This window comes from Erythrolamprus reginae, chromosome Z (genome assembly GCF_031021105.1).
Source record: "Erythrolamprus reginae isolate rEryReg1 chromosome Z, rEryReg1.hap1, whole genome shotgun sequence".
Taxonomy (NCBI): domain Eukaryota; kingdom Metazoa; phylum Chordata; class Lepidosauria; order Squamata; family Dipsadidae; genus Erythrolamprus; species Erythrolamprus reginae.
The window spans coordinates 114011168-114030756 of NC_091963.1; the positions used below are offsets into that span (position 1 = coordinate 114011168).

The window sequence follows — 19589 nt, forward strand, 5'->3', positions numbered from 1 at the left end:
AAATTAAGATTCCAGCCCCAGCTGCCATCTTTCCATCTCAACTCTTCAAATCTCTTCAAAGCAAGAGTATCCACGGGGCTAGCCGGGCAAGAAAAGCAGGCTACTCCTTCCACAGATCCTCCGGAGGAAAATCTTCCTTATTTCATGGGAGAACAGGAAGACAATGAGGTAATTCCTATGCCCAAATTGTTTAAGGACGCCTTGCTCAAACAGTGGGACCATCCAACCTCTGGCTTCACTCCCACTTCCAAGGACAGGAAGCTCTACAAGCTCTCTCCCTCTTATGAGGAGCTCCTAGCCTGTCCCAGGCCAGATGAACCGGTGAAGACTCTCCACTCGGCTGCTGCCATGCCTGGCGAAGCAGAGGAGGTCCTCCGTCCAGAAGACAAGCGTCTTGAGCAAATGCTCAAGAGAGGTTTCTTCGCAGACTCATGGGCCATTAAAAGTGCTGCAGCCATAGTATATCCGAATCTGATAGACCCTACCAAGACCATAAAATATAAAGATATTTTACATCCAAATGGAGAACTTAAAACTAAACAAGAATTGGAAATACAAAATTATAGGATGGACGAGTGGACATATATACAAATAAAATCAAGATATAATAAGGATAAACAAATACCAGGTATAGCAAATTCCACCCAAACTCTAGACAAGATCTTAACAGGAAACGCTGAAAAACAGATAACCAAACTATACCAGATTTTACTAGAACACGAGAAAGAAAAAGAGATGATTAAAAATCCAATGGTAGCCTGGGAGAAAAACCTACAAAGAAAAATCCATATAGCAGAATGGGAGAAAACATGGAATACAATAACCAAAATCACCCTATCATCAGCCTATAAAGAAAACTATTACAAACTATTTTACAGGTGGTATCTACCACCGGCAAGACTTGCCAAAATTTACCCAGCACTACAAAATGTATGTTGGAAATGCAATAAAGAAAAAGGAACTTTCTTCCATATGTGGTGGTCCTGCCCTAAAATCCAAAAAATTTGGGAAACAATTTACAAATGGTTAAAGGAAATCACGAAGGAGGAAATAGAGTACTCACCGGAGGGGATGCTCCTCGGAATTTGGAAAAATTTTTTACTCGAAACAAACCCTTTTTTTAGTGACTCACATAAATACAGCTACAAGAATTGCAATTGCGCAAACATGGAAGAACAAACAGACCCCCAATGTAAATTTAATAATAGAAAAAATATATACATGTGCAGAAATGGATAAATTGACAAACCTACTTAAGGGAAACAGAATCAACGAAACTAAAAGCATGTGGAACAATTGGCACGAGTGGATTCAAAGGAAAAGATTTGTATAACCTTATACAAAATAGCAGTACAAACCTTAAAAAAAAATGAAAATACCATTTGAATGTTTTTACCCTGTTTTGCATTGCATAGTATTAAGTTAATATTATCCATATAACTGTAACCGATAAAAAAGTTGGATAAGACCTGTAAACTGTATAAACAAATTGTGATATATGTATCTATAAAACAATAAAAAGATTTGCAAAAAAAAAAAAAAAGTGCTGCAGCAGCATCTTTCTTCTCCAGAGCTATGCTCTTGTGGCTTCGTCAGCTCCAACAACATCTACCTCCAGATGATCTACGAGGCCAACAAGATTTCAACAAAATCTTCGCAGCTGCCCAATACGTAGCGGATGCTACTCTCCAATCTTCCAGATTTGCAGCCAGGTCAGTAGCGGCCTCCACAACGGCCAGAAGACTTCTATGGCTCCGCCCTTGGCAGGCGGGAGTAAGGCAGAAGTGGCAGTTAGCCATGGGTCCTCTGAAACGCAATCTCCTCTTCGGAGACCTTCTGGACCCTCTCCTCACAGAGACCACGGACAAGAAAAAGGTCTTAGGACCTACCACCAAGAAGGCCCCTAAACCGCAGTCCTTTCGGCGCACAGGTCGTCAACAGGATCAGGGTTTCGCCTTTCAAAGGAATCCAGGTCAGTATTCCCCTCGGTTTCGATCCCAATCTAGAAACACCAGGGGCAGAGGTTCCCGCTACCAGAGAGGATCCTCCTCTACCAGGGCTTCCAAAAAACCCAGATGATGAGTCTTCCTCTTTTCCCATAGGCGGTCGCCTGGCCTGGTTTTCCACCTCCTGGCACCGTTCTTGTAAGGACCCCTGGGTCATTGATACTGTGGAAAGGGGTCTCCGTTTAGAGTTTATTTCTCCTCCCCCTAAGCGTTTTATTTCTTGTCCCTCTCCATCTCGTATCCGAATGGAGGAAGCTATTTCCCACTTGTTGGCTATTAAAGCTATCCAACCGGTCCCCTCTCTCCAGAGAGGCTTGGGCTTCTACTCCATCCTCTTCATGGTCCCTAAGACCTCTGGAGGCTGGAGAGCCATCTTAGACCTAAAGAATTTGAACCAATTCATTAAATATAGGAAATTTAAAATGCATTCCTTATCTTCCATCTTAGCCGCCCTGCATCCTGGGGATTTTATGGTCTCCCTGGACCTTACGGAAGCTTACCTCCATATCCCCATTGCCAAAGGCCATAGAAAATTTCTACGTTTTGCCTTCCAGGGCAGGCATTTTCAGTATAGGGCTATGCCATTTGGGCTCTCCTCGGCTCCCAGAGTCTTTATCAAGCTCTTGGGATCCCTGGCGGCACATATCTGGGCCACGCCCATTCATATTTTATGTTATTTAGATGACATGTTAATTCATGGAAATTCTAAAAATGGAGTGGCTGCAGATCTCTCTTCCACCATGTCGGTCCTACAGAACCATGGTTTCTCCATAAATTTCAAAAAGAGCCACCTTAAGCCATCTACTTCCTTTCTACATCTGGGAACTATCATTAATTCTGAGATATCCCAGGTTTTCCTCTCTTCTGAGAGAAAACACAGCATGTTGGATCTTATTTCTCGTATTCTATCCCAACAATCTGCCTCCATTGTCACCCTATCTTCCCTACTGGGAAAGATGGTGTCGTGTATTGGCATTGTCCCCTGGGCTCGTCTTCACGCCAGGGAACTACAGTGGCTTCTGTTACCATTCCAGAGATCGGGGCACAGCAACTCGACTCGTCGCATCGCCATTCCACCGGCAGTTCGCAGATCCCTCAAGTGGTGGACTTCTCCAGCCCTAGACAAGGGATCTCCCTTCAGGTGCCCAGACCAGTTTGTTGTCACCACAGATGCCAGCCTATCGGGCTGGGGAGCCCATGCCCAGGGTCTAATAGCCCAGGGCACGTGGTTACCGGAGGAAGCCTCCAGGCCCATCAATTGGCTAGAATTAAGAGCTGTGTCCCTAGCTCTAAAACAGTTCAAACCTCACATCTCCAACCAGCATGTTCTGATTCTTACCGACAACATAGCCACAAAAAGCCACATTTGCAGACAGGGAGGCACAAGATCCAAGGCCCTCATGAGGGAGGCCCTAAAGTTAGGCCTTTGGGCGGAGAAACATCTCCAGTCGCTTCTAGCCGATCACATCTCGGGGAGCCTCAACGTCCAAGTGGACTGGCTCTCGCGAGTGACCATAGATCCAGGAGAGTGGAATCTCCATCAGGCACTGTTCCACCAAATCTGCCTCAGGTTCGGCCATCCAGTGCTGGATCTGTTTGCGACCGAAGCCAATGCCCAGCTCCCTCGCTTCATTTCCAGGTTTCCATCCCCGGGAGCAGAGGCAATCAATGCTCTCAGGATCCCTTGGCCTCCAGGTCTTCTGTATGCCTTCCCTCCAATTCCAATTCTCCCAGACGTGGTCCACAAGATCATCCTAGAGAGGGCTCGAGTAATCCTGATCGCCCCCCACTGGCCTCGCCGGCCCTGGTTCGCGGACCTCCAACAGCTGTCCGTCCAGGACCCCTGGCGACTCCCCGTTTCGGAGGATATGTTGCGGCAGGGGGCCTTCTTTCATCCAGACCCGGAGTGGTTCCACCTCACCGCCTGGCTATTATCCGGAGAGACCTAGACCTGCGAGGGTACGACCCGGACACAGTGGAAATCATCCTGAAGTCTAGAAGAGGGTCTACCAACCGGATATACGACCATACCTGGTCCAAATTCCATCAGTGGTGCTCGCAGGAGGGCTTATCTCCCCTGTGTCTTCCCATTCACAGGATAATCTCCTTCCTCATTAAAGGTTTCCACCAAGGCCTGTCTACCAGCACCATCCGTCGCCACCTGGCAGCTATCTCTTCTGTCTTGGCGGGGCCTCGCAGGCAGCCTCTCGGCTCCCTTCCGGAAATCCAAGAATTTCTCAGAGGAGTGGCCAACCTCAGGCCTTCTAAGGTCCACAGATATCCTTCCTGGGACTTGCCACGGGTTCTCCATTCCCTTACTCAGGCACCCTATGAACCCTTGAAATCTGCGTCCCTCAGGTATCTATCCTTTAAGGTAGCATTCCTGGTGGCGATTACATCCGCCCGACGCATATCTGAGTTGGCAGCTCTCTCTATCAGACAGGACCTCTGTCAGTTCCATCAGGACAAGGTGGTTCTGTGACTGGACCCCACCTTTCTACCCAAGGTCAGTTCCATGTTCCACAGATCCCAGGATATTGTCTTACCTTCTTTCTGTCTCCAACGGGAGCATCCCCTGGCAATTAGATGGCAAACTCTGGATCTCACTAGAGCGCTAAAAATTTATATTCAACGCACAGGACCCATTCGGAGGTCTGAGGCACTCTTCGTGGCCTATCATCCCAGATCCATGGGATCCAAAGTGTCCTCATCAGTAATAGGCCGTTGGATCAGAGGGACCATCTCTAAGGCCTATGAGACAGCCTCCCTCTCCATTCCAAAGAATATTACAGCGCACTCCACCAGAAGTGCTGCCACATCTGCCGCTTGGGCGACTCAAGCCCCGTTGGAAGAAGTCTGCAAAGCAGCCACTTGGGCCTCGTCAAATTCCTCCATAAGGCACTACAAAATCGATTCTTACGCCTCAGCGGACGCTGCCTTCGGCAGAAGGGTACTCCAATCCGTTATCTCTCACGATAGCAATCTAATCCCACCCTAGGGACCAATCTATTGGGTATGTCCCACGTGACTGCTGGACCCACTCCTTCAGTACGGAGAATAGGCGTTGATTGCTTACCTGAACGCCTCTTCTCGTACGGTGAGTGGGTACAGCAGTCACTTCCCTCCCTTTTATGTGGTCTTCTATGTCTTCTATTCCTACCTTTCTTCTAACACATGAGAGTTGAACATTATTGAGCCTTCACATCTGAGCCTAGTGTACGGATTCGCGAATTCTGGGGAAGGGGGGATCCAGCAGGCTTTTTTAATACTAGGCTCAGTCCCATCGGATTGGACAGGAGCAACCCACGTGACTGCTGTACCCACTCACCGTACGAGAAGAGGCGTTCAGGTAAGCAATCAACGCCTATTTCCCAGGTCTATATGAAATGCAAGAATTAAATAAACCTGGAAAGAATTATGGTATCCTCTAATGCAGGGGTCCCCAAACTTTTTACACAGGGGGCCAGTTCACTGTCCCTCAGACTGTTGGAGGGCCGGACTATAAAAAAAAACTATGAACAAATCCCTATGCACACTGCACATTCCTTATTTTAATGTAAAAAAACAAAATGGGAATGTACTATTTAGAGGGGGGGGAAGAAGTCTGAAATTCATACATGTTTGTTTTGTTTTTAATTTTCTTTTGTTAACATCTGATTGGCTATACAAGGTTTTCTTGGTTTATAGAAAAATGTATAAAAATATTTATAGAAAAATATATAAAGAAAGAAGGAAGCACTTTGGCATAATGGTTAATAAGTTAGAAATATAATTGGTGTTGTACTTTTTGAAGGAACATTAAGGAGGGAACTTAATTAAAAGAAAATTATGTACCTGGATGACAACATTAGAAAAAAAACCTTTTGCATTTTTTTTTGATGATTGATATTAGTTACTGACATTTTATTCAGGGAAAATTAGATGGTACATTGTATTGTTTGAATGTATGTTGAGAGGAAAATTTAAAAAAATTTACACCCCTCCCCAAAAAAGTTCTTCCTTCCTCTGCCCCTCCATTCATTTCATTCTTCCTTCCTTCCTTGTTCCCTCCATTTCTTCTTCCTTCCTTCCTCCTTTCCTTCCTTCCTTTTCCCTCCATTTCTCCTTCTTTCCCTCCCTCCCTCCTTCCCACTTCTCTCTTCCCTCTCCCTTTTTTCCCTTCTTTCTCATTTGTTTTTTCCCCTCTCCCTCCTTCTTTCCCTCCATCATTTTCTCATTTTTCTCTCTCACATCCCCCCTCTCATTTGTTTTCTCTCCCTCTCTCTCTCCTTTTCTTCTCTCTTCCTTCCTCTCTTCTTTTTTTTTCTGCCCTGCAACACGCTGCGGGGCAGTCGGCTGCAAGCAGAAGCTCCAAGACAGGACCAAGAGCCGCTCTTTCTCGGGGATGAATTGTTGCAGCCTCTGAGGCCGCCTCTGCCTCCGGGCGAAGGGATCTCCTCGGTGGGCGGCTTCGGAGGCTGCAACAATGCAGCTCCGAAAAGGACCGGCTGTTGGTCCCTTGAAGCTGCCGATCCCTTCGCCCGAACGGAGGCGGCGGGGGCGGGTTCAAGGGACCAACAGCCAGTCCTTTTTGGGGCTGCGCTGCTGCAGCCTCCGAGGCCGCCCACCGAGGAGATCCCTTCGCCCGGAGGCGGCCTCGGAGGCTGCAACAATTCAGCCCCGAGAAAGAGCAGCTCTTGGTCCCTTGAGCCCGCCACCGCTGCCTCCGTTCTGGCGAAGGGATCTCCCCAGTGGGCGGCAGCTTCAAGGGACCAACAGCCAGTCCTTTTTGGGGCTGCGCTGCTGCAGCCTCCGAGGCTGCCCACCGAGGAGATCCCTTTGCCCAGAGGCGGAGGCGGCCTCAGAGGCTGCAACAATTCAGCCCCGAGAAAGACCGGCTCTTGGTCTCTTCAGCCCTCTGCCGCCGCCTCCGTTCTGGCGAAGGGATCTTCCCAGTGGGCAGCAGCGGCGGCAGCTTCAAAGGACCAACAGCCGGTCCTCGTTGAGCTGAGCTTCCTTTGGCTTCCTTCGAGGCGGCAGGTGAGCTTTGCAGCTTTGCCTCGAAGGAAGCCAAAGGAAGCTCAGCTCGGGGGCGGGCCTGAAGCCACCGCCGCCGCCTACTCCGTCCCGCGCTTCAGCCGCGCTGGGGCCAAGTAAGCCGAGGCTAGGCCCGTCACCCCCGGCTCCAAGCACGGGGCCTGGGCGGCGGGCAAGCATCAGAGGGGCCTCGCCGTCGCCTGGCCGGGGAAAAGCTCCCCTCCCTGTGATCCGGGACGGCTTGGCCGTTAACAAGTTAGTGCGCATGGGGATCATGATGGCTTGTTTACTGCCCCCTTCCAGACGCTCTTGCAGGACTTCTGGAGGAGGAGGAGGCGCAAAGCCAGGGGGTGGGGAGGAAAGCAATTGGCCAATTTATTTCTCGCCTTTAGGGAGAGGAACTGTTGCTGCTCTGCCATAGGGTGCTTTCCTCCCCGCCCCCTGGTTTTCCTCTTCCTTGCCGCCGCCAGACGCTCAGCAGCCGAGTGGAGGGGAGATTCGGGAACTTAGCACTGTATATAGATGGTAAAGTCTCGTACGCTGCCGTGGGCTGGGTAAATGACGTCAGCGGGCCGCATCCAGCCCGCGGGCCGTAGTTTGGGGACTGCTGCTCTAATGCATCTAATAATGCAACTGGACAATATTTTGTAATTAGCAGGGGTTTTCACCCAATTGTCTAAGAAATGGGAAAATAATTTTAAAAAACCTCTGAATCTTTCTTGAATAGCTAAGGGAAACTTGAATTTCCTGCTTTCTAGTCTGGTGCCTTAACTATTGGACCAAAGTGGCAGATGAATATGCCCATAGATTACTGTGGAGTGAAAGATATACACCAATTATTTCAGGACAAATGTTCATAATTCTGTGTTTTAACTTTAATCTCAGATTAAAGTTAAAACTCGATACAGAATAGTACCTCAGGTACAAGAAATAAAAAAGTAGAATATAGCCTAGGAATTTCTTTTCTGTCTTTTTCACTAGCTTAATTTAGGGGAGTTTTTAAAAAAATATTTTTCCATTTCTTAGACAATTGTGTGAAAAACCCTGCTAATTACAAAATATTGTCCAGTTGCATTATTAGATGCGTTAGAGGATACCATAATTCTTTCCAGGTTTATTTAATCCTTGCGTTTCATATAGACCTGGGAAAGATGGGACTCAGAGACTTTGGAGAGATATTGCCAGTAGTTCAGATACTGCCAGATAGGCTGGTAGTTTGATTTGGAATAAAGCAGTTTCTATTGTTATACAATAGAGTTCTCTAGAGCCTAGCTGTTGTTTTCCACTGCTTTCATCAGTTGGCACTTTCCAAATGTATTGGAGTGTAATTCTCATGGCATACAAAAGTCATCAGTTAGCAGGGGCTATTGCCAATTCCTTTTAAAAGTATAAACAAATGCTATGATTTTCATCTAGTAGACAATGTTTAAGTTTGAAATCTTCCAACTCTTAAGATTTAGTAGCTAATCTTGTCTAAGTTTCTTTTATTATTTACTTTGTCAATTATAATTAATTGTATAAAGAAAAGCACTAAGATTCTCACAATTTTGATTGTGATGTGTGGCATCAAGTTGATATTTAACCTGTTGGAAATACTGAAGGCACTGCTTCCCAAACATTTTCTTTAATTACCCAAAATGACTTATCAGAAAATGTTTGAGGATCACATATCCATTCCTTAAGCACTAGTGTCACTTCAAATAGTGGATAAGTGGCTGCAATTCAAGGATTACCAGTATTCTAAAAACAATATAATTGAACAATATTTGTCACTTCAATAAGTTGCCATTCGTAATTCATCAGTTTTTGTATTAATAGGAATATTTTGGGAGGTTTTCAAATACATTTTAGTAAAACATAACAGTCTTCAGGTCAGCTTAAATGTTCCTGTTGTGGCATTGACAAGGTTGGTGGCAAGAAATCTTTATGTCATCTGTAAAATGGCTAGCTTGACAATATTTTATAGCTGTTAACCCAATACCCAATCGTTGTGGAATTCCAAAATGGCTTAAACACTCTTGTTCTGTCTTTTTGTTTTACAATGCCTTATGTCAAGGATTTGTACCATCAAAGAACTGAAAAGAGAATTAAGCAGAATGAGAAATAGTCCAGTGAATTATTGCTATATATTGCATACAAATTGTGCATGCAAATAAAACTAGTTTCCCATATTTTGTGAGTGGGTGGTGGGCTAGCTGCATAAATTAAAGAAACTGGCAGGGGCCAATATATAAAATATAGATTTGTCTTGAAATATAGTCACAGCAGGTAGATAATGATACATATGGCCATGGATCTGTTACAGTATTTGCATTTCACCACTCTAAATCGCAGCTGTTTAGTGAATTTAGGGACCTCCGAGAAGTCTGATGGAATGGACATGTTCCACCTGTAGTTGAATGAGGCAGCTGTTACAAAGCAATGAATTATTTTGGCACTGAAAATTCTCCCGGTTTCTATTTTGAGAAGTAGGCATTACAACGAGCAAAATCGGGAAACGAGAAGTAGCTATTCCCTTTGTATCTGAGGACTTATTAAAATCCTCTGTTGACATTATTCTCTCCTCCCCATTACTACATCTTTGCTTCAGTCTTGCCTAGCTGTTAAAATATGTTTATAGACACCCCTTAGGCTCTTTATAGAGATTCTTTCTCTTCTTTATTAACCCCCTGAGAATCAAGCTGACGCTCTCCAAGTGTAATTTTGTTCACCACATCTCCTTCCAACAGATGGGATTTTCAGAATGCTCTGGAGAGTCAAGAGGAGACAGGAATCTAGTCCTGAAGACACGAAACATTGGGAGACGGATATAATGTCTTGAATTTTCCTACAGGATGTGGTAAAAGGCAAGAACTAGGGAAAGCTAGGCCAGTGGGTTTATGGTTGCTAGATGCCGTTTTCACTTGGCCTTTGGCCAGTATTTGGGAGGAGGACTATCAGATAATGCACATTGCAGTATAATAATAAGGTAAACATCCTATACGGATTCAAAGATCATTCCTAGTGGTTTTTAATGAAATGGACGCAGCATCTGGTAGCTGCTTTTAGCTTAGTTGCTTTTGAAGAATATCAAGATGCTGAAACTAAAACGTCTCCACTAAAATGGCTGCATTAAAAATTGAGGACCCATGCTGTGCTTATCAGTTATATGAAAAAAAAAAGTGAAAATAAGCAAGGACCAGATGCTATTTTAAAAAGTTTTATGGCGGGTGAGCAATTGTATTTATTGTGGGAAGATATAATTAAAAGAATACAAATGTGGCAGATACAGAATAGGAGAAAAATAAACGTGCAGAAATGGAAGTGTTAGGCACAAAAGGTGTTAGGCGAAAAAGAGGCGTGCTACTTTTTATTATCTTGTAAGAAATCCCTGCCAACTTAATTTTTCTGTTCTTGCTGCTCCATAGTAGAAAGGGAGGGGTGGGTAAATTTTGGATGAATTAGGGAGGCTTTGATTGCATTGGAAAAAAAACCCCCGTCCCATTTACCCAATGGATTTCAAGAAGGAAATATAATATATATCAGTTCTGGACTTGGCTTGGTGAATATCTGCCCTACGATTGCATTGTTCTTTGTATTCTTTCTAGACTTATAGAAGTCAGGACTCTATAAGTGCATACCTTTACCTATTTGTCAAAAGGATAATTACAAAAATGAAACAAATTGACCACATTTTTTGGGGGTGGGGAGGGGATTGAATTCCTCGGAGTCCTCGGAGAGGGGCGGCACACAAATCCAATTAAATAAACAAATTTTTGAAAATGTCCAAATCTGAGAAGAGTGCATGGTATGAAAAAAATACAGAAAGCAATCCGTGATGTATCTTTTTGGAAGAGGCAATTGAACAGTGGTTTGTGGTTGATTCCTCTATTCCAGGGATGTCAAACTCGCATAAGGGCCACATAAGGGTTGTGTTTGACCTTGAGGAACTGCTGGGGGTGTGCGGCCAACTCACATCGGGTATGTCTGTGGTGGCCTGAACACTCTACCAGCAAAAATGGGTTCCTGAGCTCTGTTTTTACTGGCAGGGGGATGTGGTAGCCAAAAATGGAGCTCAGGAGACTGTTTTCACTGGCGGAAGCCCCGTGGGCCAGTCCTTTGCTATTTCCAGGGTGGCCCCACAGTCCAGATTTAAGTATCTTGTGGGCCAGATCCGGCCTCGGGCCTTGAGTTTGACACCCCTGCTCTTTCCATGCCCATATTGTATTCCTTTCTATTTTATGATTTAGAATATAAAGAAGAAAGAATACCAAGAGGTATACTCAACATGTTTTCCTTACCTTATTTCTGTGACATATTGCAGGTAATATCCTTGGAATTTTAGTGTTAACACCAGGAGCCCTTGTTGTGGGTTTTGTATTGTTCTTTGCTTTTTGTTCTGTTAGTTTAATTTTTGTACTGAGTCTACATTTTGAAATATTGATATCAGGTTGGAACTCTTGAAACTTCTTGCTTTGCATGTCCATATTGATGTGATTAACTTATGGACAAGCAGACATTTCTCAAAAGTACCATACCATATACAGTGGTACCTTTACTTACGAATTTAATTAGTTCCATGACCAGATTCTTAAGTAGAAATGTTTGTAAGAAGAAGCGTTTTTCCCCATACAAATCAATGTAAAAGCAAATGATGTGTGCGATTGGGAAAACTACAGGGAGGGTGGAGGCCCTGTTTCTTCCCAGCAGATTCCTAAAGAGGCCCCACGGAGGCTTCTCCCTGCCTTTTCCGGCCCTGTTTCCTCCCAGGAGATTCCTAGAGAGGCCCCACAAAGGCTTCTCCCTGCCTTTCCCGGCCCTGTTTCCTCCCAGGAGATTCCTAGAGAGGCCCCATGGAGGCTTCTTCCTGCCTTTTCTGGTTACAGTTTTGGAGGCTTGGGTTTGTAAGTGGAAAATGGTTCTTGAGAAGAGGCAAAAAAATCTTGAACACCAGTTCTTATCTAGAAAAGTTCGTAAGCAGAGGCGTTCTTAGGTAGAGGCGCCACTGTATACCTGTGTGGCAAAGATATAGTAATCTTGCAAGCATGGCTTCGGATTATCATTAAATCTTGAAAAGCATTTCAGCAGCCCTTCCTTCATCTAGGATATGTGATGTCACTCACAGACTGACCAAGTTCCAGTTGCCCCCCGTTGGGTCTCAAGAACTAGTTGGTTGATGAGTTGTTAGTATAACTTCCCAATCAAAGCTGTTGTAGCCATTGTAGTTCAATAGGGGATTTCAAAAAGTGGAATTTCACACTGGATGACTTGAAAAGCCAGTTTCGCGCTTTGAATAATATTTTTGTATTTACAGTGGGAAGCTTTGTGAAATTTTGCATTTGAAATGGTTAAAAAATGAAGTGTGTTTTATACACCTACATGTTATTGTTATTGCCAAAATAATAACATGTTATTTTATTACCAAAAATATATTTTATAGTATATAACAAACATAGATTGATAAAGGTTGCCTGGTTACTTAGTGGTATGTATGTATGTATGTATGTATGTATGTATGTATGTATGTATGTATGTATGTATGTAATGACTATACTTAGTTGGATTAAATATGAACCATTTTTATCTTTGAAGTGAATTACTTCATTGAAATCATGAATCATGGTGGTCAAAGACAGAACTGCCAATGTTCACATCCCCAAATTTGGTTCTCCTATTTTACATATTATGAACACTGAATAATTGCCTTATTTTCTGTTTTAAAAAAATTAAGGCTATTTTTTCAGGAGAATAATAATCCATAATAGAAGCAAGTATCTCTGATAAAAAGCTCTGGTTTGGATAATAAGAATATCTGTCATCTTCCAATCTGGAACATATTTCAATGCATTTTTATCAGCTTATTTATTTATTTATATAAAAATTGATAGTTTCCAAATAAAAATACTGTATTACCATACCAAGTAGTTATTTCACCAATTTTGTCTGTCTTGATCTATAAGTGATAATTAATTGAGGGTTATCCTTTGTTGGGATTTGCTTTGAAAGCCTTGAATGATTGTTTGCTTGTGAGTGAATTTCTCCCCCTGAAACATCAGGGGAGCATCTGCTCACTTGTTCATATGTCCACTCTTCCGGTCAGTTACTGCTGCTGTTTCTCTTGCACTTTTCTGTCCTGACTCATGTGCTTTCTGGCACAATGCACTGCATTGCAACTGAGAATAGGCAAAACAAAATATAAATGGCCTGAATGAAAACAGCTAAATCCAAGTGCTGTTTAGCTATCCAAGTCACATGGCTATCTCTAGTTATAGATTTAGAATAACTTAAAAATGCTGAGTACATAAGCATACTTAATTGTACGCTGCAGTAAAAGGTAAAGGTAAAAGTTCCCCCCGCACATAGTTGTTCCCGACTGGCGCTCATCTCTGTTTCAAAGCTGAATAGCGCTGTCGGATGTGTGGCTGACATGACTAAACGCTAAAGGCGCAGTACATGATGCTTAATTTGCAGTTTATCCCTATGATGCCTGGATTATTGCAGTTTTCTATTGCATAAAATGTGAGCGGAATTGGGATTCTCCTAACAAACTCTACTGTATAATGAATTATTTTTTTAAAAAAAAGAGGAACAGAATCATGCTCTCAACTAGACATAGCATATACAGTGGTATCTCTACCTAAGAACTCCTCTACTTAAGAACTTTTCTAGATAAGAACCAGGTGTTCAAGATTTTTTTGCCTCTTCTCAAGAACCATTTTCCACTTACAAACCCGAGCCTCCGAAACTGTAACCGGAAAAGGCAGCCTCTGTGGGGCCTCTCTAGGAATCTCCCGGGAGGAAACAGGGCCGGAAAAGACGGGGAGAAGCCTCCATGGGGCCTCTCTAGGAATCTCCTGGGTGGAAACAGGGCCTCCACCCTCTCTGTGGTTTCCCCAATCACACACATTATTTGCTTTTACATTGATTCCTATGGGAAAAATTGCTGCTTCTTACAAATATTTCCGCTTAAGAACCTGGTCATGGAACGAATTAAGTTCCTAAGTAGAGGTACCACTGTACTTAGACCATGCCATGCAAATAGGCACTGAAAATACAAAAACCTGGAGAGGTTTTGACAATGAGACAGCTTTCAGGATACAGAAATAGAAAGAATTTTGTTTTCCAAATTTACTCACTTGTCTTGAGAATTTTTTAAAATAATGTGGAAAGTTGGTTGGTTGGTGGATTGATTTCCTGTTTTTATTATTTTTATAAATAACTTGGGGCAGTGAAGACATGCAGTACTACTTCCTCCTCCTATTTCCCCCATAACAGCTGGGGTGTTAAAGAGTCGGGATGGCACAGTGGTTAGAGCACAGCACTGCAGGCTACTTCAGGTAACTGCTAGCTGTAGTTCAACAGTTCAAATCTCACCACTGGCTCAAGGTTGACTCAGCCTTCCATCCTTCCAAGGTGGGTAAAAATGAGGAGCCAGATTGTTGGGGGCAATATGCTGATTCTGTAAACCACTTAGAGAGGGCTATAAAAGCACTATGAAGTAGTATATATCCAAATGCTATTGTAACTAATGCTAACAACAACATTGTGAGGTTGTTTGGTCTGAAAGAGAATAAGTGCACAAATCATCCAGGTTTTCATACCTAAGGCGGAACTAGAACTCAGTCTCCTAGTTTCCAGACAGCATTTTAACCACTAGACCAAAGTGGTTCTTCTTAGGAAATTGGAGACTAGTCACCTACAGATTATCTTCAATTTTTGAGTGTAGTAATTCTTCTTTCCACTTAACTCACCATCCACTCCAGCTCTTATGTGTTCAGCCTTTATACTGAAGAAAGAGGAGTTATCATCTTGCCAAGGAGAAGAATAAATTGAATGATAGGTATTTGGGTATGACAAGCAGGAAATAGGAGAAAGGAAGTAGAGATGCAGAGTTTTTCATTTGACTACTTTATACTCTTTCATGTCTTGGTTGTGCAATTCCTTGAGGGACCCTATTTTTCAAAGATAATATGATTAAATCAAGGTGAGAAAGATGTAGAAATTTTTTTTGGGATACTATGGGAACAAGGAAGCCTGCTGGATGGTTGCATTATGTTTGTATTTGTTCATTCTCCCACAGTGTTGGTTTTATTTCTGATTAATACTGTAGTTTCTTTAATAATAGATAATTTGTTTTTAACTGTTTTTGCTGTATGCCTCCTAGAATCATGTTTGTGAAACGGGAAAATGTGTAAATTGGCGGAATAAATAAATAACCAGTAGCAGATTTGAGTATCTATTAAAGTGAAATCCATCTGTATCAACAGAGAAGAACAGTGAGATTCAGTTTGTTGGACGTGGCAACAAGGGAACTTTTACTAAGTTTTATAGGAAAGAGCTCAATAAATATTTATGTTACTTAAATATTAAATGTTTTTTTAAAATTCAGTGAAGTCAAATTATAAATCTATCATAATATTGTTCTTATTTTATACCAGTATAAACTATTTGCCTCTTAAATGGTCACTAAAATGATTTGTTGATATTTCTCTAGAAAAACTTGCAGTGTAGAGAAAGCTGCTTTCTCATCCTTTTTCTTGGGGCAGTTATAACTCTGAGATAATACCCTGTGAGAAGTTGTAATGCATTCTCCATTTCTATATAAAGTTATTTAATATCTTCAATAGGAAACATTTGTGCTACTTGTAAGTAAATTTCTTTTACTGAGCTACCATAATTGGATTGCAGATATCCAGACAACTGTTAGAAGGCAGCAGATGGTTAGAATTTTCTGTATTCTTTGCTTACATCTAGAGGTCTTCTGTAGAAAATGTATATGTATCTGTAAAAGTACCGTATTTTTTGGAGTATAAGACACCGTTTTTCCCCCTGAAAGAGGCTGAAAATTTGGGTGTGTCTTAATCTCTGAATGTAGCTTTTTCAAAGCTTTTTGGCGCTAACGATCTTCCCAGCTTGCAGGCTTTTTCCTTGCTATTCCTTCTGAAGAATGTTTTTTCCACTTCTAAGTCTTTTTTCATTACTACTCCCTCTGAATAAGGTTTTTTTAAAGCCCTAACCAGGGGATAAAATAATGTGCTGAAGCTGACCAGACTAAGGACACTTATTTTTCTCCCCTAAAAGTAAGGTGCGTGTTTTACTCCGGTGCATCTTATACTCTGAAAAATATGGTACTCCTTGACATATGATCACAACTGGGACCAGAATTTCCTTTGCCAAGCAAGGTGATTGTTAAGCAAGTGATGCCTGATTTTATGAGCTTTTTTGCCACAAAGGTTCAATGAATCACTGCAGTTTTTAAGGGAATCACATGGTTATTAAATAAAACAAGCTTATAAATAAAATCTCATTATCATCTGGACTTTTTAAAGTCAGGTCTAGTATACTGAAGCTATAGTATTTTACATAAATGATAATTTCCAGATAGAGCATATTGTTAATTTAAATAATTTGCTTTCTCTTTTCTTTTTTTAATTAGGAGCCGCAAAATTCAGATAAGAAATATCCCACCCCAGCTTCGATGGGAGGTAAGTCTGATGATATGAAAGAGTATGTGGGCTTTAGCACCCAGCCAGGAATTGTTTTTATTTTTAATTCAAAGAGCTTTGGTATCTTTTGAGATATATATTTCTGACAAAATATAAGAAAATCTCCTTCCTTTATTTTCTATTTGTTCTCCAGCTTTGACGTTTATTAGAACACAACAAGAAAGATACCAGGTTACCAGATTTTCCAGTTGTGTTGAGTTGTACAAAATAAAGGTGGAATATAAATCTAATAATAATTCCTAGTTCCTTCTTTTCTATTTTATAAAGATCCAAAATTGTCCCCTAACCCAACATCGTTAAAAAGAGGCTACAGAATGTCATTGAGTAAAAGTTAACTGATTTATTAGTTTGCTTTAGAAAGGGATGTGTGACTTGAGATCACATTACCAATATTAGATGGATCATAAAAAAGGCACCTGAATATCAAAAGGATCTATATCAATTACAGAAAAGCTTTTGACTGTGTAGAATATAATAGGTTATGGCTGGTGTTGCATGATATTGGTGTCCCAAACTATCATACTGTCATACACTGATCAAGAGACAATAGGAGAACACTCTACGGTGACACAAATTGGTTCAACATCAGTAAGGGAGGGATTTATTTTATCACAATTTTTTATCAATATATATGCCGAAGTGATCTTCCATAAATGAGATCTAGAACTTCCTGATGTTAGAGTGAAGTTTGGGGGAAGAACCATAACAAATTTCACGCAGATGATACAATTTTATTGGTTGAAAATATTGGAATCTGGAAAATCAAGAACAAAAGTGAAAAAACAGGAGTGAATCTTAACTTCAGGTAAACAAAGATAATGGCAACAGCTGTTGATAACATGAGATATTTAAAATCAACAAGAAATTCGAGAATTTAGTTCAAGAATTTATCTTCCTTGGATCAAAATGTGTTCACTATTGCAATTCTACTTCTGAAATCAAACAGGATAAATTAGGCTGCACTGTAATAGCATGAATAAGATCTGGAATATCAGAGATATTGATATAAATATTAAAAAATGCCTATTTAGGGCAGTAATCTTCCCTATAATGATATATACAGTTTCCCTAAAAGTCAGATCTTGTCTTATATTTTTTGGAACCCTGAAATAAGTGCTTGGCCTTATTGCCATGCACTCAAAAGCCTGATTGGGCTTATTATCAGGATATGTCTTATTTGGGGGGAAAACAGGGTAGATGTGAGAATTGGACACCACTAATGGCTGATCGAAGAGGTGGATCTAGGAGGACACCCAAGTTGCGAGCCCTATCCGAGGGGAAAATTGTTTCTCCCCCCAAGACAAAAGATAAAAAGGATGAAATCATCTTTAGGAGGAAGTACCCACAGCCACTCAGTCTTGTCCAGGTTGAGTTTTAACCTGTTAAACCCCATCCAGATTATAAATTTATCTGTTTCAACATTAAAGTGTGTTCACCTGTCCAAATGTTATAGAACAAGGCATTTTGGGTTCATTCATTGGCTCAAATAAAGACAAATGCAGAAAGGCTTGTAATAATGTAACGTATAACGATATTATTTGGGTTTGCATTGCCAGTTGAAAGCCTTGGCTGTCTCTAATTTTTGCACTTAGTTACAGATTTTGGGTGATAAGTAGAAAATACCTATTCAGTTTTGTGTTGCTTTGTATAATATAAAGCATGACTTAATCCCTCCCTCCTTTCTATGTCCATGTCTGTGTATCTTATCTATGTGTATGTTTTTAACTGAGTAGATTTTTGTTTTTGAAAAATCTGAATAGGTCTTGGATGGTTTGCTAGCTCAATATGGTACTGTGGAAAACTGTGAACAAGGTAAGTTTCCATGAGAAGGTTTGGGAAACAGAATTAGTCCTTGACTTATGATAGAATCCTCCCCCCCAAGTAATTATGACCCAATTCTAAATGATGGGACCCCTCCCTTTAACAATGTTTTGGACGCCCAGCCCACTTTTATGGTGGTTTGCAGCACTCGGTCACATGACCACCATTTATTGTGTTTTTGCTGAAAACAGGCATTTACTTCTAGTTTTTGGCAGAAACACTTCATTGCAAACAATGGGTTTTCTTAATTACCATTGTGGGGGGGAAAAAGGTTGTAAAATTAGATAGTTATGTGTTGACCCACTTTATGCCTGCCGTGATTCGTGATCATAATTGGCAATCTCCATTGCATCCGTAAATAGAAGAAAACCTGTATATTTGTATCTATCTTAGTGCCACAGATTGAAAGAACTTATAGATTAACCCTAAATTTGCTTGCTGCAGTTAGTTTCACTGAACTCACGAAGACATACTTTTGAGGAAATATCTTTGTGTTATTGGTCGATTCTGATTTATCTGATCCTGCATGCTTGCTTACAGTGTATTCCACCTCATTTCCTCAGCTGCTGTTAGTATTTTTTTTCCTCTAATGTGTTTATTTTATTTTTCTTTAAGAAAATAAATACGCATTTGATAACCTTACGATTTTGGAAACAAGAACAGTGCTTGGACATTCTGAAAACACAAAAATTATTGGGTAAAGTTAGTTCCAATTGCACATTTGCACAGCAGACAAGAATGCAGTCAGTTTGTATTGAAGTTCTCAAAATTAAAATTGTGACGCATCTCTGTGTGGGATCAGAGTGTTGCCATACTACTGCTTTCCTCACCATTCATTGTTTTCCCAACTCAAGCAATGATGGGGAATTCGAACTTTTTACAGCAGAGGTCTTCAAACCTGGCAACTTTTAAGACTTGTGGACTTCAACTCCCAGAATTCTCCAGGCAGCTATGCTGACTGGAGAATTCTGGGAGTTGAAGTCCACAAGTCTTAAAGTTGCCAAGTTTGGGGACCCCTGTTTTACAGCCACATATGAAGGAAGCACTCTTGAGAGGAGAAGATGGAGTATAGTCTAGTTGTATTTAAATCTTAAACAATGACTCTTGATCAATACCTTGATTAAATGGTAAAGCTAAAATAAAGATTTCTGAATCTTTAGAGTTATACTCTTAGACTTATATACCGCTTCACAATACTTTGCAGCCTTTCTAAGCTGTATAAAGAGTCATCATATTGCTCCCAACGATCTGCGCCGTCAAT

At 41.5% G+C, this 19589-nt stretch overlaps 1 protein-coding gene across 1 annotated transcript in view; it reads left to right on the plus strand.

The window, feature by feature from the left end:
- Positions 1–19589, plus strand: part of IGF2BP1 (insulin like growth factor 2 mRNA binding protein 1) — a 108738-nt gene that overhangs the window by 47473 nt on the left and 41676 nt on the right. The window contains exons 3-4 of the mRNA XM_070767491.1: positions 16438–16486; positions 18268–18319. Of these exons, the coding sequence (XP_070623592.1) occupies positions 16438–16486; positions 18268–18319 (101 nt within the window). The remainder of the gene's footprint in view (positions 1–16437; positions 16487–18267; positions 18320–19589) is intronic.